This window comes from Natator depressus, chromosome 27 (genome assembly GCF_965152275.1).
Source record: "Natator depressus isolate rNatDep1 chromosome 27, rNatDep2.hap1, whole genome shotgun sequence".
Taxonomy (NCBI): Eukaryota; Metazoa; Chordata; order Testudines; family Cheloniidae; genus Natator; species Natator depressus.
In genome coordinates, this window is record NC_134260.1 from 6,245,815 (window position 1) to 6,270,087 (window position 24,273).

At 43.6% G+C, this 24,273-nt stretch overlaps 1 protein-coding gene across 3 annotated transcripts in view; it reads left to right on the forward strand.

Annotated features, from left to right (window-relative positions):
• Positions 1-23,259, forward strand: part of METTL2A (methyltransferase 2A, tRNA N3-cytidine) — a 30,845-nt gene extending 7,586 nt beyond the window's left edge. The window contains exons 3-10 of one of the 3 annotated variants that reach the window (XM_074940694.1): positions 322-701; positions 2,820-2,869; positions 6,464-6,524; positions 8,135-8,274; positions 11,500-11,606; positions 11,823-11,888; positions 14,301-14,477; positions 15,810-16,868. In XM_074940694.1, the coding sequence (XP_074796795.1) occupies positions 322-701; positions 2,820-2,869; positions 6,464-6,524; positions 8,135-8,274; positions 11,500-11,606; positions 11,823-11,888; positions 14,301-14,473 (977 nt within the window). In that variant the 3' untranslated portion in view covers positions 14,474-14,477; positions 15,810-16,868. Of the gene's footprint in view, positions 1-321; positions 702-2,819; positions 2,870-6,463; positions 6,525-8,134; positions 8,275-11,499; positions 11,607-11,822; positions 11,889-14,300; positions 14,478-15,809; positions 16,869-22,456 lie in introns of those variants that run through there. The other 2 variants (XM_074940695.1, XM_074940696.1) reach the window with 2 other exon arrangements.
• The last annotated feature ends 1,014 nt before the right edge of the window (positions 23,260-24,273 follow it).

A 24,273-nucleotide genomic window follows, 5' to 3' on the forward strand; every position in this document is an offset into this window, starting at 1 on the left:
TTTATCAGTTCTCGACAAATAGGCCTTTTCTATTTCAGTGCAGTGAAATCCAGCTAGAAAGACAGACAACTTCTTTCACAAACACCTTCCTTTTTTATTCCTAATGAGGTAGTGTGGTGTCATAGCTGGGGAGAGGGCTGATCGCTCCTCATGCAAGGCAATTAGTCTCAAATCAGGATGCTCCTCGATGAATAAGCCTCATTCTTAAATAAGTTGCTCAATACAGCATGGAGCTTGTGACCCCTGTTTGATTAAACTGATTGCAAGCTAAGAATTTTGACTTGTCTTCTGTTGACCTTTCTTCTGTGTCTTTGTTTACAGATGAATATGAGCTCAATGCTAATGAATACTGGAATGATTTCTATAAAATCCATGAAAATGGCTTCTTCAAGGACAGACACTGGCTATTCACTGAATTTCCTGAACTGGCACCAAACCAGAACCTAAGTCAACCTGAGGCTTCTGCATACAAAGATGGTAGCACCAGAAAACCCAGAAACACCGGGCTGGGGAGCTGTGAAAATGGTCTTTGTTCATTGGAAACCAGAACACAAGAGCATCATCAATTGGACTTGATGAAAGACAGTAGTAATATCATCAACAGACTCAACACAGATGGAGAAGGAATACTGAAGTTGGGTGACCTGAAACTAAGTGATGGTGACTTCCCAGGATCCTCTGCCACTTACCGTATACTAGAGGTAACGTCAGTGAGTGAGAGAAACAGCATCTTTCCCAAGTGAATCAAACTTGCCGTCAGAATCTTTGTTCACGAAGGTGACAGACTTCAAACTAACATGTCGTCGTGTACAGCCTCACCAAATCCTGCAGCCAACACAACTTTACATACAGAACCAACCGTCTTTCTTACAAATCTATCCCAAAGCTCTTTACAGAAATGAATAATAGGAGAGAAGCTGTAACATAGGCAAGGAGAGAGCTTAATTTTCAGCTGAAATTTGATATGAGGGAAAGATTCAGGAAGGTTGCTGCAGAGGAGAAGGCTCTTGTACCAGCAGTAATGAGACTAAGCAAAGGAATAGACATAGTCACAGAGTTTGAGGCTAGAAGGGACCACCAGATCATCTCATTTGACCCCCATCCCCATATTCCACAGACCACTAGCATTACCCAGCACCTGTACAATAAACCCAACAACCAAAATTAGACCAAAGTATTACAGCCCACAGGAGACTAAACTGTTATGTGCCACAGGCAGAGAATAGGATTGTCCAAGACCCCTGTAACGGCAGAGAAATGATTAAATGAGATATGCCCAGATAATCCTGACAAGTGATTTGTACCCACATGCTTCAGAGGAAAGCAAAAAAAACCCACAACAAGTGGGGTGTGGGAGGATAGAGAGAGTACCACAGCTGTGAGATGGACTGGAGCAGCTCAGTGGAGGGTGTTAAAAACAAAGAGGAAAACTTTGAACTGAATTAAACCTGTTGGGTTTTGGTTCAGATTGGTCTTTGTGACCAACTAGTTCCCAAAGGGATCCGTATCTGACTGTGTCCCACACTGAGGCCTTCTGAGATTCAAAATGCAAGTTATTACTATCTGATGTTAAAGTAACGGCTGAGGTCTCAGCATGAATTCTCGTTGTGTAAAGAGCTGGTTTGTTAACCGTGTTCAGGAAGCTTTCCTCTGTCCCTGACTTCTGGGTTCTGCTCCTGAGTCTGTCTGACTTGAGTGACATAAAACTCTGAAAACTATATTGCAGACAAAACAAACCTTTGCAGTACAGCTAAGGAATTCTCAGGTAGTTGTGAGGTCTCAAAATGGTGATGCATAAGGGGTATCAACAGCATTCCTAGAAGAGATTGTAGAACTCATCAGGCTAATAAACTATTAAAGCTGAAATATTTGTGCTGAGTTTGCCCACACAACCTGTCACTGTGGATGATCGATCATCATATATCTGTGGTTGGTTCAGTTTAAGAGTTGCGTTAACAGCAGTGGCCCGCCACCTGTTCTGTTGGAGCCCTGTTCTCCCAGAGGTGAGTCAGCATAAATAGCTTTGCAGCTCTCTGCAGGATCCTAGCACCTAAAACCCTGTTAGAGGCAACTTTTCATGCTATTATACCATCTCTGCTTTCATATCCCACCGGTATGCTTTCTACACCCGCCGTCATTTCAAACATCCAATAGTACATTCCATTCTGCTTACTTCAGTCCTTCCACAGAAGTCCCTAAACATTCAGGAACAAAAGCCACTGAACTAAATTGTATGGCTTCTCTTCTCTTCAAATGAAGGTGAGGGGCAAGGGGCAGTAGCACCGCAGGCCCGGTTATAACTAGGGATAGTAGGAGAGCCATCTAGAAAGGGAGACTGAAATAATAGGGTGCAACTATAACAGAAAGAAAAAGAGAGCAAAGCAAATTTCCTTCTCCTCCCCCACCCTTCCTCATTGTCTCTGTATGGAAATGAAACTGACTAACTCCTGGCCTTTGAGGCTGCCTGAGTGACTCATACTGGTTGTTATGCTTGCAATTCCAGCTATAACAACTTTCAAGAATATCAGTGATCCACACAATCTGCCAGACTGTTGGTAGAATTAGGTAGGTAGCTTGGTGGCTTCCTGTGGATCCTCGGCTGCAGGGCCTGATCCTGAAAGGTGCTGAGCATCTTCATCTCTTATTAATGGGAGTTGCAGGTGTTCATTGCTGTTTGGGATTGGTCCCCAGTAGGTTGCTGGAACATCATTTTGTGGCTCGAGGGTGATGCTTTGTAACAGCTGCTAAGTTCAGACTAGAAAGCAGGAGTCAGTGAGGAAAACAGTACAGGTGTGTAACTGGCTGCTCTTTTTCTGCAGGTCGGCTGTGGTGCTGGAAATACGGTCTTCCCAATTTTGCAAACCAACAAGTAAGCAGCTTTGATTATTTACTACTTGTAGAGAAAAAATTAGTAACTGGAAATGTTGTGTTCCACTCCTTTTTTTTTTTTTTTAAATGCATAGACCCATTGCATATAAAAGAGGCTAAACACAAACACACCCACTTGTCAATTCTGTCCACACACGTTTGAATGATTGAATTGAGGTTAAAAGGTTGCTGAGACTCCTTAGGATGCGTTTGGTGGTCATGAAATTCTGCACATCCACTCATCTGTGGCTTTCAAAGCACTCTACAGACAAGCTTCCCAATCTCTGTTTTCCCTCCTTTCCCCCAAGACTTTAAGCATCATTGTACAGATGGGGATAACGGAAGCACAGAGGCGCTAAGTAACTCAACCAAGACCACACAGCAAGTCATTGGTAGAGATGCAGCTAAAGCCCAGTGCTCCTAACTCCCAGCTGCACGCTCTAACCATTAGACCCACTTCTTCCCTAAAACTTACTCTGCAAGTTGAATTGATTTTAAATCAACAATTTTAATCCTAATTTAAATCAGCAAGCAGGAAACCTTGATTTAAGTCAACAATTTTAATCTTGTTTTGCATTTGTACTACTTAGTTCTTTTCCTAAAGAAAGATTGCTTCTCATTGGCTGGTAACCATTAAAACATTGATTTACTAAACTAAATATAGCCTTTACACTAAATTTGGTACTGTTTGATGCTAACCAGGAGGATACACTATCTCAATACACATTTATTTAAGAAATTATATAGCTTAATTTACATTATTCAGATTCATAATTTTTAATTTTTTTTATTGTGTTGGAAAATGGTGAATTTCTTTTTGACTAGATGAAGATTAATTTAGATGGGAATTGGAATTCAATTAAAATGCACAAATCCAGCATTTAAAATTTTTTTTTATTGCTTAAATACAACTACCTTATATATGGTGGATACAAAAGAAAAAAGAGGTAAATAGTGAGGTCGCAGAATTACATAAGATACATAAGAAAAAAGAAAGGGGTGAACAGCGAGTTGGCAAAGTTTGCAGATGATACTAAATTACTCAAGATAGTTAAGACCAAAACAGACTGTGAAGAACTTCAAAAAGACCTCACAAAACTCAGTGACTGGGCAACAAAATGGCAAATGAAATTTAATGTGGATAAATATAAAGTAATGCACATTGGAAAAAATAACCCCAACTATATATACAATATGATGGGGGCTAATTTAGCTACAAATAATCAGGAAAAAGATCTTGGAGTCATCGTGGATAGTTCCCTGAAGACATCCACGCAGTGTGCAGCGGCAGTCAAAAAAAAGCAAACAGGATGTTAGGAATCATTAAAAAAGGGATAGAGAATAAGACGGAGAATATCTTATTGCCCTTATATAAATCCGTGGTACGCCCACATCTTGAATACTGCGTACAGATGTGGTCTCCTCATCTCAAAAAAGATATACTGGCATTAGAAAAGGTTCAGAGAAGAGCAGCTAAAATGATTAGGGGTTTGGAACGGGTCCCATATGAGGAGAGATTAAAGAGGGTAGGACTTTTCAGCCTGGAAAAGAGGAGACTAAGGGGGGGATATGATAGCGGAATATAAAATCACGAGTGGTGTGGAGAAAGTGAATAAGGAAAAGTTATTTACTTGTTCCCATAATATAAGAACTAGAGGCCACCAAATTAAATTAATGGGCAGCAGGTTTAAAACAAATAAAAGGAAGTTCTTCTTCACACAGCGCACAGTCAACCTGTGGAACTCCTTGCCTGAGGAGGTTGTGAAGGGTAGGATTATAACAGGGTTTAAAAGAGAACTAGATAAATTCATGGAGGTTAAGTCCATTAATGGCTATTAGCCAGGATGGGTAAGGAATGGTGTCCCTAGCCTTTGTTTGCCAGAGGGTGGAGATGGATGGCAGGAGAGAGATTACGTGCTAGGTTCACTGCCTCTGGGGCACCTGGCATTGGCATCGGCAGACAGGATACTGGGCTGGATGGACTTTTGGTCTGACCCAGTATGGCCATTCTTATGTTCTTAACATTCTTAACACATGTTTAGTATTTAAAACTAACTGATTTATTAAACAAATGAAGTATTGCGTGTAGGTAGAGAATTGAACTGATTGTTTCTGGTCACCATTTCTTTCAGGAATTTAAAACTAATAGTTTTCATCCTCTTACGCCTCGTTTTTATTCATAGATTGGGAGTTGAAAAAGCAGGAAAATTTTGTTTTTTATTTTTCCAATCAATTTCTGAACTTTGAATGAACTAGTCATTGAACTGAAATAGTTGAATAAATTTAAATGAAGAAAATATTCACTCTGCACCTGCATAAGAAACTGCTGTTGTCAAAAGATAGTTTCGCACTTCGACAAAATCTAGTTATAGGTGCTTAGCCAGTGACTACCACCACTTCAGTGCTTTGATTTTCTTTAAAACTTTGGCAGCAAACATATACTGCTTGAATATTTTTTACTTAAATTATTTTAATAGATTATAGCAAGTGTAGGTATTAATGTAGGTTGTCATAATTTCAAATTTAATTTTAAATAGGCTGTCATAAATAGAAAGGGAAGGGTAAACCCCTTTAAAATCCCTCCTGGCCAGAGGAAATCTCCTCTCACCTGTAAAGGGTTAAGAAGCTAAAGGTAACCTCGCTGGCACCTGACCAAAATGACCAATGAGGAGACAAGATACTTTCAAAAGCTGGTAGGAGGGAGAGAAACAAAGGGTTTGTGTGTCTGTCTACATTTTGTCTTTGCCAGGGATAGACCAGGAATGAAGCCTTAGAACTTTTAGTAAGTAATCTAGCTAGGTATGTGTTAGATTATGATTTCTTTAAATGGCTGAGAAAAGAATTGTGCTGAATAGAATAACTATTTCTGTCTGTGTATCTTTTTTGTAACTTAAGGTTTTTGCCTAGAGGGGTTCTCTATGTTTTGAATCTAATTACCCTGTAAGGTATTTACCATCCTGATTTTACAGGGGGGATTTCTTATTTCTAATTCTATTTTTATTAAAAGTCTTCTTGTAAGAAAACTGAATGCTTTTTTCATTGTTCTCAGATCCAGGGGTTTGGGTCTGTGGTCACCTATGCAAATTGGTGAGGCTTTTTATCCAACATTTCCCAGGAAAGGGAGGGTGCAAGTGTTGGGAGGATTGTTCATTGTTCTTAAGATCCAAGGGTCTGGGTCTGTAGTCACCTAGGCAAATTGGTGAGGCTTTTTACCAAACCTTGTCCAGGAAGTAGGGTGCAAGGTTTTTGGGAAGTATTTTGGGGGGAAAGATGTGTCCAAACAGCTCTTCCCCAGTAACCAGTATTTGTTTGGTGGTGGTAGCGGCCAATCCAAGGACAAAAGGGTGGAATATTTTGTACCTTGGGGAAGTTTTGACCTAAGCTGGTAAAGATAAGCTTAGGAGGTTTTTCATGCAGGTCCCCACAGCTGTACCCTAGAGTTCAGAGTGGGGGAGGAACCTTGACATAGGCTTATTTTTAAAAATAAAAACATATTTAAATTAACAATCCAGGTTTTTTTATGTTCAGTTTTTATCCACCCTGAGAACCATATGAGGCACGTGACTGTTTCTTGTTTCTTTTGCATTTATTTCAGTGATCCAGGGCTCTTTGTTTATTGCTGTGATTTTTCCAACACAGCTGTGGATCTTGTCCAGGTAAACTAAATATTGCATAAGTTCTAGATGAAGTCACAGCTAGGTGGAAGCAGCTGATCCTGTGCAGCATTTGCAAAGAACTACAATTAGCACTGCCTTCATTAGTTCAGTTCTGCTGGTAGCTTGATACTTAGCTAGAACTGGATGCTGCCTCTCAGTGCAAGCAGATTAGGGGATCTGGCCATTGGAGGCTGCAGAAAGAAAGGGAACAGGATTAAATTTAAAAAAAGGGGGGGGGCAGTTTAACAATGGTGCTGGAAGACTAAGTCTGCTTTCCCTTCTCCTGTTACCAGCATCGTTTTTCCAGACCAGATGCTGTTTAATGGGGTAACTGCTGAAGTTTTGACGTCTTTCAAACTATTTTTTACAGCCTCAATCAATTAATGTTATTCTTGATTCATTTGTATCATTGATGTAACCACAGGTCTGGAAGCAGCATTTAATTGCTGCTGCACAGGCAGCTGGCCTGATGTCATGGTGGATGTTGACTTTGTTGTTTGGGGCAAGGGTTGGCTTTGGCTATGGAATAGCAGGTATTAACAAACAAATCGGTTTAGAATGGGGTTTGGGAAACTTCGCTAGAGTGTTAAATTGACCAGCCAGTTTGATAGGAGAGATTGTGAGGGGGAGAAGGAAGGCAGCAAGGGGCAGCTGCTCCAGCGTGTCTGTTGGTGCTCCCCACCTTCCCAAGTAGCCACAGAGTGAAACTGACCAGAGTCTGCATGTCACTGGGAGTGGGGTTGCTCCACATCTCTGTAGAACAGTCCCCTTCTGCTTAGGAATCTAAATATGGTTTTGAGAGCCTGGCATTAGATATCCTGGTCTGAAATGTTTAACCTAAGGGCCCAGTGCTATCCTACTGAAATCAGTACAAGTTTTACCATTGATTTCAGTGGAGCAGATTTAGGCCTTGACCCTCTGTGCAGCTATAAAGGGGAGAATTCCAGCTTAATGGTATAAATCGCCCATTTCTGGCCTTGATCGTTTGTGAGAGGTTTGACCTTAAAGCTGTCGCTGGTTCCACAGTCTGGCACTGCTTTTTTTGGTAGTAGTGAAGGACTGAATAGAGTGAGTCCAGAACTCTCTTATAACTCTGCCGTATCTACTTAATAATTTTCCATAGTTCCCCTCCACTTCCCTTTCTGACATCCCTCGAATATTCTAATTATAATAGCTGTACACACAGGGGTTATTCTGAGATGGACTCAAGGCCTCTGGGGATATGTCTACACTGCAGCAAAGGGCATACCTCCCAGCCTGGATACGCAGACTCCGCTCTAACTCGTGCGCTTAAAAATAACATGTGGACATTGCGGTGTGGGCGATGATTCAGGCCAGCCGGTCAGGCAGGCTTGGACTTTGGATGGCTACCCCGAGCCATCGCCTGTGCCGCAGTGTCCACACAGCTATTTTTAGCACTCTACCTTGAGCAGAGCTAGTGTGAGTCTATCCTGGGCTAGGAGGCACTAATCCAACTGCAGTGTAGACATACCCTGGCTCTTCCAGCTTTTCCATGTGAAAGTGAAATGGAGATTGTGCAGCCAGGTAGCATTGGTATTTGTGTCTGACAGTGCCTGTATCCTCTTGTGTTGCTCCTCTTTTAATTGCAGACCAATTCAGAGTATGACTCTTCTCGCTGTTTTGCCTTCGTTCATGACCTGTGCAAGGACCAAAGCCCATACCCAATGCCAGAGAAGAGTCTTGACATCATTATTCTCATCTTTGTCCTATCAGCTATTCTCCCAGAGAAGTAAGTCAGCCTCTACTAAAGCACCAGCAATTCACTGTAATGAAAGGAGAAAAGGCTGCACATGACAAATGCAGTCAAAGGTCCTTCATGGGGGATATTAAAGTGATATTATCAGGTTAAAACTTCTGTAGTGAAATAATCCTTACCTGTGTTACTGAAACTCTAAATTTAACCTAATGTACTCATCACCCTGTGCTCTTTATATACTTGTTCATTGTCCAAGTGGAATGAAATGCACAAAGCAGTAGGGTCAATTTCACTTTATGGATTTGCCACCTTAGAGCAGTGCCCCAAAGTCTGAGCTGCAAATGCTACCAGGGAATGTCTGAATCCAAGTAAACTATTCCCATGGGCTTCTTTTTTTTGCTCCTGAAATGGCTTCTATTAATATTAGGCTACATGAAACTTCATTTTATTTACATGCCTGTATTTTGGTCCTAACTCACCGGGCAGTGTCATTTTTACAGATGAGCAAAGTGAGCACAGAATTTACGGGCAGTGTCCCCATTATCTCTGTGCTCACTTTGCTCATCTATAAAAATAGGTGTAGTATAATATTTACCTACCTCATAGGAGGTGGAGAGCAAGATATCTTACCTATATTCAGAATACATCAGTTGTACGTAGTGCATCTCATGGCAGGACAGAGAGACTCCTGGTAACAGTAGGAGCACAAAGAGGATTTCTTATTCTGATCTCTGGTCACATACCAACCCTGTGACTCTTTTGGCTTTCTTTCTATGGGTGTGACTAGCACAGCATGTGCTGCTGAATGTCCCCAAGCAGGGCTTCCCACAGTTTGGCCTGGAAAGTACAATCATGGAAGGGACTGCTGACTCCACGACATAGTACAGATTATAGTAATGCTTTTTAAAATGGGAATACTTGCCAGATAGTAACATGGTGTGAAGGTAAATGCAATTTACAAACCAGTATGTACTTAAATAATTACCTACTGTTCATTGTGTGGTTAATGTTCAAGAACCTTGTCTGAGGTGACAAATCAGGACGCCTGAGTAGCCAACGCGATGTCATAATGCCAAATGCCTCAAAAACAGTGGTCTCTTCTTCCCATCTGAACCATGTCCAGGTCAAGAAGACATTAAACATCAATTTCTGTGGATTACCATTGATGCACAATCATCATCCACGGTACTTGGGGATAACCCTGGACTGCGCGCCCAGCTTCCATTGCCACCTTGAACAAACCAAAAGGAAAACGAAGGCCAGAGTCCACATCATACAGAAGCTTGCAGGACCATCTGGGGAAAGCGACGCTTGCATGCTCCAAATGTTGACACTAGCCCTGGTCCATTCTGCAGTGGAATACTGTGCCCCAGTTTGGAGCGGAATCCCACACACCATTTTAGTGGACACTGAAATTAACGCCATTCTTCGCATAAGTAGTGGCACCCTCACATCAACACCATGTCCATGGCTATCAGGACTGGCTAACATTGAGCGAGCAAATATCCAATGAGGCGCTGCGACAGTTATAGAGTACATAAAGATCATGGCAAATACCCCACTACCACTCTACCCTGACCTAGAACACCCGCCTTGCCACTGACTAAAATTAAGAAAATCCTTCTAGTCTCATGCCATAACCTCCTGGCAGACGATGGTCTGAAGCCTGGGTGGCTGCAGATGTACCAAACAAAAATCTAATCGACAAACCAACTGTGCAAGTGCCGGGTTTCTCTTCTCTACGGTGCATATGGACAGCTATAAACCATATCCACACCTGACGTGGAAGATGTGCATAATTATTCCATAGATGGAAAGTAAGGAATTGCTGAAATGCAACTGTGGTATGGTGCAAACTGTCGGAAACATCATGGATGACTGGCCAATCCAAGTTTATCCTTGAGGTGTTGCAGCCATTCCCATGGCCACCCCCCCCTCTGCTCTGGTCTGAATAAGAGACCCAAAGATCCAACTGTAGTCATCCGTTTGCTTTCACTGTTTCACTATCGCCATACAGAAGAAGACGAGGACAACTGTGTGGCTACATTGTCTATCTGTAACAGAGAAGCTGCTTGTGGTTAATAAACACATTATGATTAGTGGGCACTGCTCTGTGGCACTCATGGACTGTCTTTGAGTTCTGTGTTTCTACAACAGAGTCCTGGTCCGTGACAGCGGCTCCGAGACACCATGATAATACAATAAACAAAAATGAGTGCATTCGTAATTGGGCACCCATGGGATAACATTCTTCGTGGATGGCTGACACCTAGCATGGCAAAGCCGCTTTGAATGGTTCAGGCTCTCTTGGAGAGGTTGTTGGGCCAGGTCTTATAGAGCTGAGCCCATGCCAGAGCATATGGAGATATGATCAGCCAAGCCTGGGAATGGGTTCCTGGGAAAGCTGAACCAGGGTATCTTATGTTTTGGGATCGCTTAGGCCCATGTTTCAAAGCTGCTAAGTACCAACAGTGTCAGCTGAAGTCCATGGTGGCTGCAGGTGCTAGCACTTCTGAAAATTCGGCCCAAGGTGCCACAGGTTAGACACTCACAGAAATTTTGTGGGTACGTTCATAGATTCTAAGGCCAGAAGGGTCATTATTATCTGACTTCCTGTAAAACACCGGCCAGAGCACCTCGCCCAATAATTGCTGTATCAAGCCCATGACATGTGGTTGAGCTGTTTAGCATATCCTTTAGAAAGTCATCCAGCCTTGACCTTTAAGACTTCAAGTGATGGAGGATCCACTACATCTCTATGTCCATTGTTCCAGTGGTTAACTGCCCTCACTGTTAGAAATGTTCTAGTCTGACTTTTGTCTAGCGTCTAGGATTCCTGCCCAAACTCTTACAGGGAATCCATGGAGAACCATGGATAGCACTTGAGGATTCTGTGCTAAACCACGTGACCACTTCTTCTCATGTGATGCCATCTTACAAAAACCTTTTCAGATAAACAAAGTTATAGCCTACAAGTCCACATGTATAGACACAATCCAGTTTATCAGCACAACTCCTGACAAAACCACAGCAATCTTCATATTCTCCACTATAAACCCGCCCTTTTAAAAACCTTAAATCAACTGAGCTGTTTAGAATGAGAATTTTTCACTAAAGTCATATTTTGTAAATAAAAGCCTAAACATAAAGGAACTCTGTCTCTTTGGTAAGTTCAACTCATTCTAATGTTCTGAGGGATGAAGGAAGCAAGCATAATTTTGACGGCTGTTGAATTTTCCTAATTTGCCCTTTTCCCAGGATGCAGTGCGTCATTAACAGACTGAGCCGGCTTCTGAAACCAGGAGGAATGATTCTGTTACGAGATTATGGTCGTTATGACCTGGCGCAGCTTCGATTTAAGAAAGGTATTTCCTCCTTCCCGTGCTCAAACCCTTGACACATCAGGTATGTGAGAGTGTCTGCAGGGGAGGCTGTCATGTCTAGGAGACAGGCTGATGACTTCCCCTTCAGCACAGTGTGCAGTAGGGGGTGGGGATTGTCATCTGCCTTCTTGTGCAGCTGATTGGCTGATTTAAAATAAGTTAAGTGGATAACACTGTCCGAACAACTCTTGCCCCCAGGTCGGTGTCTGTCCGATAACTTCTACGTGAGAGGCGATGGGACCAGAGTTTACTTCTTTACGCAAGGTAGAAGATTAGATATTGTATTCCTGACCTTCTCACCTTCCTCATTCCTTTGTGTGGGGAATTTCTGCAAACCCCCAGAGGAGAACAGCTGACTCAGACGTACCCTCCCTGGACCAGGCTGAAACGATAGAGGTTTATCAGTTGCATGGAGAACTGGGCCTGTAGATCATTGTGAAATATGGCTTAGTGCATTCCTTCATGTAGCAGAGAATCCTTCCCCATCTGCCTCACATGCAGGGGGCCCTCTTGCAATGGAACTAGTGTGCTTGCTGCACTGAGGGGTGGGGGGGAAGAGAGCCGGGAGCAGAATTTGAGGAGGTGTGGGGAGGGGCGTTCCCTGGATACTGTTGCACGGGAGAGGTTACATGGGGTGGAGCCAGAGGGGCCAGCACTCTGAGGATCTTGCCTTCTGCCTCCCCCAATGTGGGGGCACTAAAGACTACTCTGGCTGCTGCACTGGGGTAGCCTCAGCAGAACAACTCGTTGCTGCATCATGGGGCTTGTGCTCTTCTCCACCAGTCACCCCTGCCCTCCAAACCCCCAGCCGAGTTAGTGATATCGGGCACCTCTGTCCTACTGCTGGTAATCCTTAGTCAGGTCTAAAATGATCAGTGGATGTAGGGCAGTGATACTACTGCAACGAGCTGTTCAGTTCACGGCACAGGGCATATCGGTTACAGCTAAATAATTCTAAAATGGGTGTTTCAAAAGGAAGAAAATGGCTGTCTGGCAAAGGTTGCAGCATGGCAGGTATGGGATAAAAGAGCACAAGCTGGGACTTGTTAGCCCTTTGCTACAGAAACACTGTAAGATCACATGCTCCCAGAGCTGCAGTTACACTGGATCTCTCCCCAGCACGACTAGTCTCTGGCTTTACATGCAGCCAGTGCGTCGGGGCACCCTGGTACAAAATGCATCATGCAGCCTATCGCTTGTGTTTGGGCTACTTGGCTATAGCATTGTTCTGGCCTGGAGGGCACTTGGTGTCTTGATCATCCACTCTTGATGTGGCTTTTCTGGGATGTTTTTGGATTAATGACCACAACCCATATCAGTAGGGCCCTACCAAATTCACAGCCATGAAATACACGTCACAGGCCATGAAATTTGGTCTCCCCCTGTGAAATCTGGTCTTTTGGGTGCTTTTACCCTGTACTGTACTGTACTGATTTCACAGGGCAGACAGGGGTCCTGACCCAAAAGGGAGTTACAGGGGAGTCGCAAGGTTATTTTGTGGGGGGGGGGTCACGGTATTGCCACCCTTACTTCTGCACTGCCTTCAGAACTGGGTGGCCGGAGAGCGGTGGCTGTTGGCCAGGTGCCCAGCTCTGAAGGCGGTGCCCTGCCCACAGCAGAGTAGAAGTAAGGTTGGCAATGCCAGACCATGCCAACCTTGCGTCTGCTCTGCTGTCTTCAGAGCTTGGGAGTGGTGGCGTCTGCTGACTGCGGGCCCAGCTCTGCAGGCAGCAGCGCAGAAGTAAGGGTGGCAATACCACACCCCATCCTCATTTCTGCACTGCTGCTGGCGGCGACTCTGCCTTCAGAGCTGGGCTCCCGGCCAACAGCCACCGCTCTCCAGCTGGCCAGCTCTGAGGGCAGCTGTGACCAGCCGCAGCACAGAAGTAAGGGTAGAAGTACCAACACGCCACCGCCACCCACCCCCCGCCCCCACAATAACCTTCCGACCCTCCCACAACTCCTTTTTGGGTCACATTACAACACTATGAAATTTCAGATTTGAATAGCTGAAATCATGACATTTACTATGTAAAAAATCTTATGACCATGAAATTGACCAAAATGGAGCGTGAATTTGGTAGGGTCCTATATATCAGACATACAGGACTGTAAGCTTAACCCTAGAGCTTTACAGCATAGGCCTGATCCTGTAGGGTACTGCGTGTCCTCCATTCCCAGAGACTTCGGGATTTGAGGGTGCTTAGCATCTTGATCAAGCCCCTTGAAAAACACATTCCTGTCTCAACTATCCCTAATCTTGGAAAGTTCGTCCCCTCAGGCATTCATGCATGGACAATGCCCACCTCTTCATTCTAGGGTTGCTGCTGTCTTCTCTTCCTCTTCCCCTTTGCTCTCTGTGATGCCGATCATCCAAGCACTTCTCTTCCCCCTCAGTAGAGCAGAGCAGAACATGTACCCCAAGGTCGCTGTTAACTCTTGCCGTGAGATGACCACAAGGGTTGGCAGACAAGGTAGAGGTCACGACACATTCAAAGCCGGCTATCATGTGGTCCTTCCATTTGACTGTGGAATCAAAAGCACTGGATTTTTCCAGATTCCTTGAACATTCAAAGGAATCTTTTGGCTCCCACTTAGAGCAGTTTAACCTACAAGGAAGCGTTGATCAAATTAATGCTTCTGCTGTCTTAACCGCCTCCTCCCCACTCCTCCTAGATGAACTGGATGCTCTTTTCACCACGGCTGGGTTGGAAAAAGTCCAGAATCTGGTCGATCGGCGCCTACAGGTGAATCGAGGGAAGCAAGTGACGATGCATCGAGTGTGGATCCAGTGTAAATACAGCAAGCCCTTCCCTGCAGGACATAAGGAGAATGGGCGTGTTCATTAGCAAGGTGTGTCTATCACATGTGCTGTATTTGGACTTGCTGGGACTCTCCTCCTGTGAAGCATGTGGCACTGAGCAGACCTGCCATATCATGCTGAATTCTGGCGCCTTCTGAAATGACCAGACTAGTCGTAAGTTCACATGCTTTGTGTGCAAGGTGGAGCTATGCTCAGGACAACTCCACAACAATATCTAGTTACTAGTCTTTGTTTTTTAAATTAATGGTGACTAACAATTTACCTAAGAAATGGGCACTCACTGTCTCTTGTTGAGCCCGAGCAAAATGAGTAACGAGTTCTCTGTCTTCCGAGTGTCTACATGAAAAGGAAGAGGAGTTTGGACCTTATCTTCAGGTTTTGCAGTTTGCAGCACAGTGGGGTTCATTTCAACCATCCACTCTATCCACCCAGATCCTCTTGCCCCATCACCTTTTTGTCACTCGCTACTCTAGATGTTGAAAATCAAAGTCACATGGGTTGCCCTAACAGTTTTCAAAGTCAGGCTGGCTAGTGAGTGCAGATCCATTCCAGCCCTGTGCTATGTGAGCCCTCATGCAGGCTCACATAGAGAGGATCACCTTCCATCCTATGTAAGGTAATCAACTGACTCGATGTGGTGGACGGTGTCTAGTAGTTAACTTAGTGGAAGCCTACCACAGGGTTCAAAAGCTGTCCTTGTGTTCCACACCTTTGGGAGCCAGTTTTTTTTTACTCTGTGGAATCTGATTTAAATAGAGTGAGAGGTTACAGTCTATGTTACAATTATAAAGAACTGATTTACAGTAAACTTTTCCAGCCATGGTTTACACCACTACTTAAGCCTTTCCAAGCAAGCTCGTGTGCTGTACTGCAGCTGATCTGCGGGGGGAGGGATAGCTCAGTGGTTTGAGCATTGCCCTGCTAAACCCAGGGTTGTGAGTTCAATCCTTGAGGGGGCCATTTAGGGATCTGGGACAAAATTTGGGATTGATCCTGCTTTGAGCAGGGGGGTGGACTAGATGACATCCTGAGGGGCCTTTCCAACCCTGATATTCTATTCTATGAAGATATCCAGGTTCAATTCAGTCAAGCACGGGGCAAAAATAGCATGCAGTGATAGGTGTCAAAGTATAGACCAGAACAGACAATCATTTCTGATTGTGGATTTTCACGTGTATAGCGTGGAGAAGGATGGGGAAATTCCATCAAGCCTATGTTTAATTATCAGAATCGGATGAAGATGACCAGATTTGAGGGGGGGGGAAATGGCATTGGCGAGGGGAGGGACTGGATCGGATTTGGGATGCTTCCAAGTAGCTGCTGGCTTGTGACCCTCCTCCTCTCCATCTACCTTCCCCTAGTGCCTACCCCTCTCAGGATCTCTGTTGGAGAGAATCCAGCCTGACACCTTCCTAATGACTAGTTTTGGCTGACATTGCTGCGGGGAGAGGAGCCAGGGCTGTGCCTACGCAATCTGGTGCACCTCACACGCCATTCCACTCACAGCGCATATATTTTGATGGTGAGATGATCATGGGCTAAGAGTACCTACACAGGAAGGAGATGTCAGCTCGTTAGGGGCTGTTTCATCTCACTGACAAAGACATAACAAGAACCTATGCCTGGAAGGGTGAAAGAGGAAGTAGAAAGAGAAGAATTTGCTCCTGGTCCCTTAGAAGTCAATGGGAGCTTTGTCATTGAGACAGGACTGGGTCCATTGGCTTGACTGGTGCTGGGAGAGCCCACAGGCATCATGATGACATCTCCTGCCACCATCGTCATGTTTAGGAGCTGGCCCTGTTGATTCGTGACACTGCCACCACACAGCCAGCCTGTCCCTCTGCAGTTGTCATTCCTAACTCCGTCGGGTGATGTGTTCCAAGGCTGAATACAGGTGCAAAGGTGACCCAACAAGTCCCTTGGAGCCTCCCTTTGAGTGCTGTGCAAGCTGATGCTATTTTTGTGTTTTAAAGTCAGACTCCAAAACAGTTCTTTGGAAATACCCGGTTAATGCTTGAGAGAACAGCTGGAAGAAAATCTCTTGTTAAAGGTGCTACAATCCTGCTCCTTCTGTTCAGGGTTGAGAGAACTTTCAAACCACATGGATGGAGGAGGAGAAGACCAGACTCAAAATGCCTATTTCTAAGGCAAAAAACCTATGGAGAAGGCATCTTTCCTTCACAGATATTTAGGCTTGGCAGGATTCAATTTTGAATGTTTATGATTTAGATGGATATTGATATTGAATTTTATGCATTTTTATCAGTTTTCACAGTTGTGGGAAACTATGGGGGGTAAGACTATAGCAATTTAATGACCATAGGTGGTGAGATTCAAAAAGTTAAAGCTTTATAACTGTTAAAACACAAATTGTCCACCTCGCATATCAAAATATACCAAGTAAAAACCCTTAAGTCAAACTCTTAAGTTCTCAAGCAGCATTTTTCTTTGTCTATCTCTAAATTTCAGTTATTATTGATGGAAATATTTTTTTGTCTGTGTGTGTGTACAGTGAAATCATTTGCCAGTGTTTACTGATAAAGATCTAATCCTTCCAAGCCTACAGATGTTCTAAGTAGCAGAAAAAAGCACAAATCCAATTGTCCCTTTCCTTTACAGATCCCCTTTAAAGCGGAGGGATTGCCCCTTGCCATGGAATGGCTGCATTGTAAGCTATAGCCCCGAGAGAACTCCTCAGTGTTTCAGAGTAGAAGCCATGTTAGTCTGTATCAGCAAAAAGAACAGGAGTACTTGTGGCACCTTAGAGACTAACAAATTTATTAGAGCATAAGTTTTCGTGGGCTACAGCTCACTTCATCAGATGCATAGAATGGAACATATAGTAAGATATATATACACGTACAGATAAGTTGGAAGTTACCATACAAACTGTGAGAGGCTGATTAGTTAAGATGCGCTATTATCAGCAGGAGAAAAAAACTTTTGTAGTGATAATCAAGGTGGCCCATTTAGACAGTTGACAAGAAGGTGTGAGGATACTTAAGGAAATAGATTCAATATGTGTAATGACCCAGCCACTCCCAGTCTCTCTTCAAACCCAAGTTAATGGTATCTAGTTTGCATATTAATTCAAGCTCAGAAGTTTCTCCTTGGAGTCTGTTTTTGAAGCTTTTCTGTTGCAGAATTGCCACCCTTAAATCTTTTACTGAGTGGCCAGAGAGGTTGAAGTGTTCTCTTACCAGTTTTTGAATGTTCTGATTCCTGATGTCAGATTTGTGTCCATTTATTCTTTTGCGTAGAGACTCTCCGGTTTGGCCAATGTACATGGCAGAGGGGCATTGCTGGCACATGATGGCATATAGGTAGGAGAACACTTCAATCTCTCTGGCCACTCAAAAGTGTCTGCTTGCAACTGAGACTGGAAGTATAAATGTCTGCTTTAACGATTGCATCATTGCTCACAGGAGCTCCTTTTCCTCTGAGTCCTGGTGATGCTTGTCTCTTTCCCTCATCCCATCCAGGAGATCAAGTCAGGTTTAGGAAAGAAGAATCCTGTAATTCTCCTGCCTTTGCTTAAATGTCGCCTTTCCAGAGACTGCTGGCACCTGAGCCAGTTTCCTGCAGTCCCTTCCCCCCGATCCCCAGAGGGAGCTGTTCCTCTAGGGGATAGTTTTATCTCCCTTGAAGGAGAGTTATTTACTGAAGTAAACAAGCAGTATAATTGGGGGAAATTAAAGTAATTAGAAAAATTCCTTATTAATCACCCAAGGGTTTGTTGTAACATAAGGAAGGCTATTTCTTTCATTATAAATTATTCATTTAAAGCTGATGGATCCCATAAAAACAGTTCACACTCTTTTAAAAGATATAAAATGAAGTTTCTTATGATTATTCTACTAGCTAAAAGGCTCTTACCACATCTGTCTGGTTTTAACTCAAGCTTCATGCAAAAACTTGCAACCATGTAAGCATGCAGCCATGAATGTAGCTGTATTTTTTTTTTAATCTTGTTTGTTCTGTTTTAGCATTTAAACAGGAACTTGGAATAAAAAAGTACTGGTTAAATATGATTGTTTTAGATGTTACTGGTCCATCAATGGCTATTAGCCAGGATGGGCAGGGATGGTGTCCCTAGGCTCTGTTTGCCAGAAGCTGGGAATGAGTGATGGGATGGATCACTTGATGATTACCTGTTCCGTTCCCTCTGGGGCACTTGGCAATTGGCCACTGTCAGAAGACAGGATATTGGACTAGATGGATGTTTGGTCTGACCCAGTATGGCCGCTGTTATGTTCTTGAAAGCAACAGGCTTAATGGACTTTATTTGAACCAGGTCTACTACAGACCAATGGATAGGGCCCTACCAAATTCACGGTCTGTTTTGGTCAATTTCATGGTCATGGGATTTTTAGAATAGTAAATTTCATGATTTCAGCTATTTAAATCTGAGATTTCACAGTTTGTAATCATAGGGGTCCTGACCCAAAAAGGAGTTGTGGGAGGATCACTAGGTTATTGTGTGTAGTTCTTGGGCTGTTCCAGTCCTGGCCCTACGGAGCAGAGAACGCTGATCAGACTGAATTCCATGATGGTTTTATGATGTATAGAGATAAGATCATTAAACTTACTGTCACTAATGTCTTAGAGCAGGGGTTCTCATCCTTTCTCTTTCTGAGCCCCCCCCCCCCACATGCTATTAAAAACTCCACGGCCCACCTGTGCCACAACAACTGGTTTTCTGCCTATAAAAACCAGGGCTGGTGTTAAGGGGTAGCAAGCAGGGCAGTTGCCTGGGGCCCCACAGCACAGGGGCCCCCATGAAGCTAAGTTGCTCAGGCTTCGGCTTGAGCTGCGGGTGGCAGGGCTCAGGGACCCGGGCTTCAGCCCCATGTGGTGGGGCTTCAGCTTTCTGCCCTGAGCCCCAGTGAGTCTAACACTGGCCCTGCTTGGCGGACCACCTGAAACCTGCTCGCGGCCCCCCAGGGGGCCCCAGGCTCCTGGTTGAGAACCACTGTCTTAGGGAATTAAAAGCTAGGTTGGGTAGGTGGTTAGCAGCATCATGTTAGCTTAAAAACATTCTAAACATGTTGGTTCTGAAGCCCCTTGGTTGGAGAGATGGAGAGAAACTCAGTGTATTGGGCCACATAGCCCATGCCTGTCTTCCCCTTTTACCTCCACCCCAGAAGCTACATTGTAAAATTGAATGTATCATTTCAATGACGTTTTATAATCTGCAAAACTAATAGGTGACACTTACTGGTCCTTGACAACAAATGGACCAGCTCAAAGTGGGTGTGGTTGAAAAGACGTCCTGATTGCAGAGAGTGCTACCATTGCCTGGAAATGAAGGCCTATTCCAACACATCTGCTGCCCTTGGAACAGCAAGACTCACTATGGTGCATATTACAGCCACCCTGGTGAAAAGGAGAGAAAAAACTCACATCCGCCTGCTCCAAACCCAGAGCTCCACTACTACATAACCTAAAGGAGAATCTCCACTAACGAGTATCAGTATAGGGCATGTGCCATACAACTGAGCAGTTCTGATTTCATCCAGTACCAGGGAAGAGGGGAGCTGGTAGTGACTTCCCTATATTTAGGCTGCTTAACTTTCCACTACAACGGATTCTTGCAACCTTTTCTTTGAGAAGGGATCCCACAGCAGGTCTTTGATATTCAGTAGGAGGTGCCCTTAAGCCATGGGCATGCCTTTTCTTTGACCCATGAAATTCCACCTCAGCTTTGGCCAAGATCTAAAATGTTCAAAACCATCATTTCCAGTCTCTTACTTGTGGGCCTTTGGGAAAACTCTGGCAGCCTACCAAATTCATGGAGCATTCCGAGTCTGGGCTCATGCCTCCACCGAAGCAGCAGCACAGGCTCCATGAGGAACACCAGGGAGCTGATGAGCAGCTGTAGTGGAAAAGGGGGAGGAGGCAGGCTTCCCCCTGTAAATGTCCAGATCCAGCACAAGGCCCCATTGGTCCTTTAACCTGCCCCCCAGGGGCATCATATGGGGCTGGAACTCCCCTAATTCTTGGACAGAGGGAGAGAGAACTGGGCCAGACTCTCCCAACAGCCCATGGATCCAGCACAAGACAACAGCAGCCAGGCCCCTCTCTCTCTCTCTCTCTCTCCCTCTCGCGGGGCAGCACATGGGTGTGTGCATCATGATACAGTCTTTAATTACATGATCACTTGCTATTTTTCCACAGGACCCCTGCCTCATTCAGTGCATAGGATGGATACACAAAGGGGTAGATTAAGGTTGCATGGGCAACTGTAGATCTGGTAATTCCTAGCTTTTGAGTACTTGACTTCTTTGCTACCTGAATAAATCTTTATAAACACATCCACCCACACATGCAGGAACCCCAGCTTTACAATATGATGATTTAACTTCCCACATACACAGTAGCTTCTGCCCAAAGGTCTAAGAACATAAAAAGCAGTTTGTTTATTTTAGCCTTCCCACACCCTGTAACGTAGTAGGGTATTATTATACCCGTTTCACAGGTGAGGGAATTTAGGCACAGAGATGTTAAGTGATTTGCCCAAGGTCACACACTGGCTCTGGAGAGAATAATATCCTCTTGGGTGGTCTGGGAACCTAATATTGAATGAGAGGCTTTCTTTCACATAAAGGGCAATTAGATCACTTTAAATGTCTGTGCAGATGAGTAAATGGAAAGAAGATGCAGTCACCATGTTATGTTCATATCCCTTGTCTCTGCCTTCCTGGTAGAACAAGTGCTTGCTTGGATCAGAGAAAAGTTTAGTGACTGTACATTGGGTAACTGGAGCTGTATGTCCTTGTCTGTGTAAACAGGTGAAGGGGAGGGAGCAGCATAACTAAGAATCTCCATTGTGTATGAGGGTAGACGCTCTCTCAGTGGCCTCTGGAGGAAGTCAGGTGGTGGCATATTATTTTTTGTGAATCATGTGCTGGACTCATAGTCCAGAGGCAGAAGTCTTCTCTTTATCCACAGGCCAGGCATAATATGGGTAGCAGCATAAAAATGTCTCCTACACTGTCCCACTGATGGACCTTGATTCTGAACTGGGGAATCCCTCGTAGGTGAGTCAGGTGAATTTAGTTTCTGTAACCTATCTAGTCTCCTGAGACACCCTGAAAGAGTGCTACTTAGTGCCAATTGTGGTACTGGGATTTTTTCTTTGTTTTTTTGTGATTTGGCCATTTTCCCACTAGGCTCTACACTGAGAGCAGCGTTGCCAAATCTCACAATTTAATCATGAGTGTTGCAATACTCAAAAGCCTCAGCTGCTGGAATCATGTTATTACTGGAAAAATCTGTGTTTTTTGTTAAAAAAGTAAGTTTCTAGACCTCATGGTTGTGGAGAAAGGATTGAAAAAAATGAAGTGAGTGCCTCTGAAAAGCTCATAAACAGAAGAAAAAGAATTCAAAATGTATTATTATTACTATATTATTTAATCTCATGATTTCTGACAGCCTGACTCATGATTTTTGACCACTTTCAGTTGGCAGTATGATGTGAGCCAACAAACACATTTCACATGGACCTCCGCACAGCCATCACGTTTTAACAAATTTTGGTTGCCATTAACCTAGGTTGGATTCAAAGCTGTGACCTTGAGGTAAAAAGTCTCCAGCGAGAGACTGCTGAATTGGAATTAATTTGCAAACCGGACGTCATTAAATTAGGCTTGAATAAAGACTGGGAGTGGATGTGTCATTACACAAAGTAAAACTATTTCCCCATGTTTATTTTTCCACCCTACTGTTCGTCACACGTTCTTGTCAACTGCTGGAAATGGCCCACCTTGATTATCACTACAAAAGGTTTTTTTTCTCTCCTGTTGGTAATAGCTCACCTTACCTGATCACTCTCGTTACAGTGTGTATGGTAACACCCATTGTTTCATGTTCCCTGTGTATATAAAATCATCCTACTGTATTTTCCACTGCATGCATCGGATGAAGTGGGCTGTAGCCCACGAAAGCTTATGCTCAAATAAATTTGTTAGTCTCTAAGGTGCCACAAGTACTCCTGTTCTTTTTGCAGACACAGACTAACACGGCTGCTACTCTGAAATCTACCCTATGGCTAATCCTATTGCTTCATGTTCAAAATGCATGAATGGAAAAGTATTTGGGGAGGACTCCATGAGTGCCTACTAAGCCAAACTCAAGGAAAGGGATATGGCTCTGAAGGATGGACCATCAAAGCGAGCAGACAGATGGACGGTTCTTCTGAAACATGTAACAAGTGCCATATATAAAGAATAGTACTGACGTCACAGAAGGCTCGTTGAAGAATACAGTGATTGCCATTGGGGAAGATCAAAAGGAGGCAAGAGCAATATTTGGAAGAGATCATCTGGAGAGATGGATGCTGCAAAAAGAGAGGATTCTGGCAGAGAAAAAGATGGTGTAGAAGGGCTTACTTATCCTCTTGAGTGAGGACATGTAGTTATTACACACATTGATAAATTTCCTATTGCTATACTATCCAGCCTTTATATCATCAAGAAAATACATTTATCCAAATTAAGGAATATATATTCTGTGTCTCTCTCACCACTCAGTTCTTGTCCACCTTCCCCCAAACCATCAAAACCAGCTTCTTTATAAAGACCAGAACTGGGGGACTAGCCAATCTCTACAGTTCATTAAAAACAAAAAACAAAGAGTTGAGTTTTGCCTCACATTCAGTTAGGAGCTGGATGGGAAATGGTTTTCCTGTCCTGTAAAACCGTTTGAGATCTCAAAACATTTTCCCATCCCAAATCCGGATGAAAAGCTGAAATCTCAAAACTTGTTGCCAGCTGAAAATCTGGAAAAAAAAAATCAGTTTGGGTCCATCAGAATATTTTTGTTTTGATCATTTTGAAACATTTCATTTCGATTTCAACAGTTTTTACCATTTTTTTTACTTTCTACTAATTTTAGCTTAATTCTAAACAAAAAGTCCTTTAGAACCAGAAAACTGAAAATTTTCATTTAAAAAAGTCAAAAGGCAACAATTTTGACAGATTTTTCCAAAATAAAATTTCTAGTTTAAGAAATCTGTTGAAACCAGCCCTTTCCCCTAAAAAGTTGATTAATTGGATTTCTGATTAAAAAAAAAAAAGTTTTGTTGAAAAATTCCCCACCAGCTCTACACTCAGTCCAGAGCTGGCAGTTTTCCAGCAGCAGCAAATGCCATTGTGGATCGCCCATTAGTGAGAATGTTCAGGCACCTGCTACCACAAGGTCTTACCTTAGGACCCACAGTCTTATTAAACATTTATTTTACAGTAGCACCTGAAAGGCCCAAACAGGATGGGTGGGCAGAGTGATGTACTAAGATACAGAGTGAAGTTGTAAGCTTTCTAAGGCAGAAACTCTAACACCTAAACAGAGCAAGGATGGAGGGTGGGGTTATCACATACAAGCAAATGACCACTGGGATGAGTAGCACTGATGAAGCATTATACTGAAGGCAAGTGCTGTGATGAAGTGTAGGGAGAGGGTGTCTGATATAACTGAGATGTAGGCTGTGTCCACATTAGATAATTGTGTTCAAAAAATTCCCATCTGAGCTACCTGCTTCAGCTGTATGGGTGGGAATTCTGATGTAAAATTCCTTAGTGTCAGAGCACTGAGGGTTTTACAGATAGTAATCAACAGCCTGAATTACACTTGTAAGTGTTTCGGAGACAGTGCAGAGCAAGAACCATGGGTGTCGTATGCATTTATCCATCCACCCTATCTAAAATGTGTCATGCCTTATTCTGCACTAGTTTCAGAGTAGCAGCCATATTAGTCTGTATTCGCAAAAAGAAAAGGAGTACTTGTGGCACCTTAGAGACTAACCAATTTTAAATTGGTTAGTCTCTA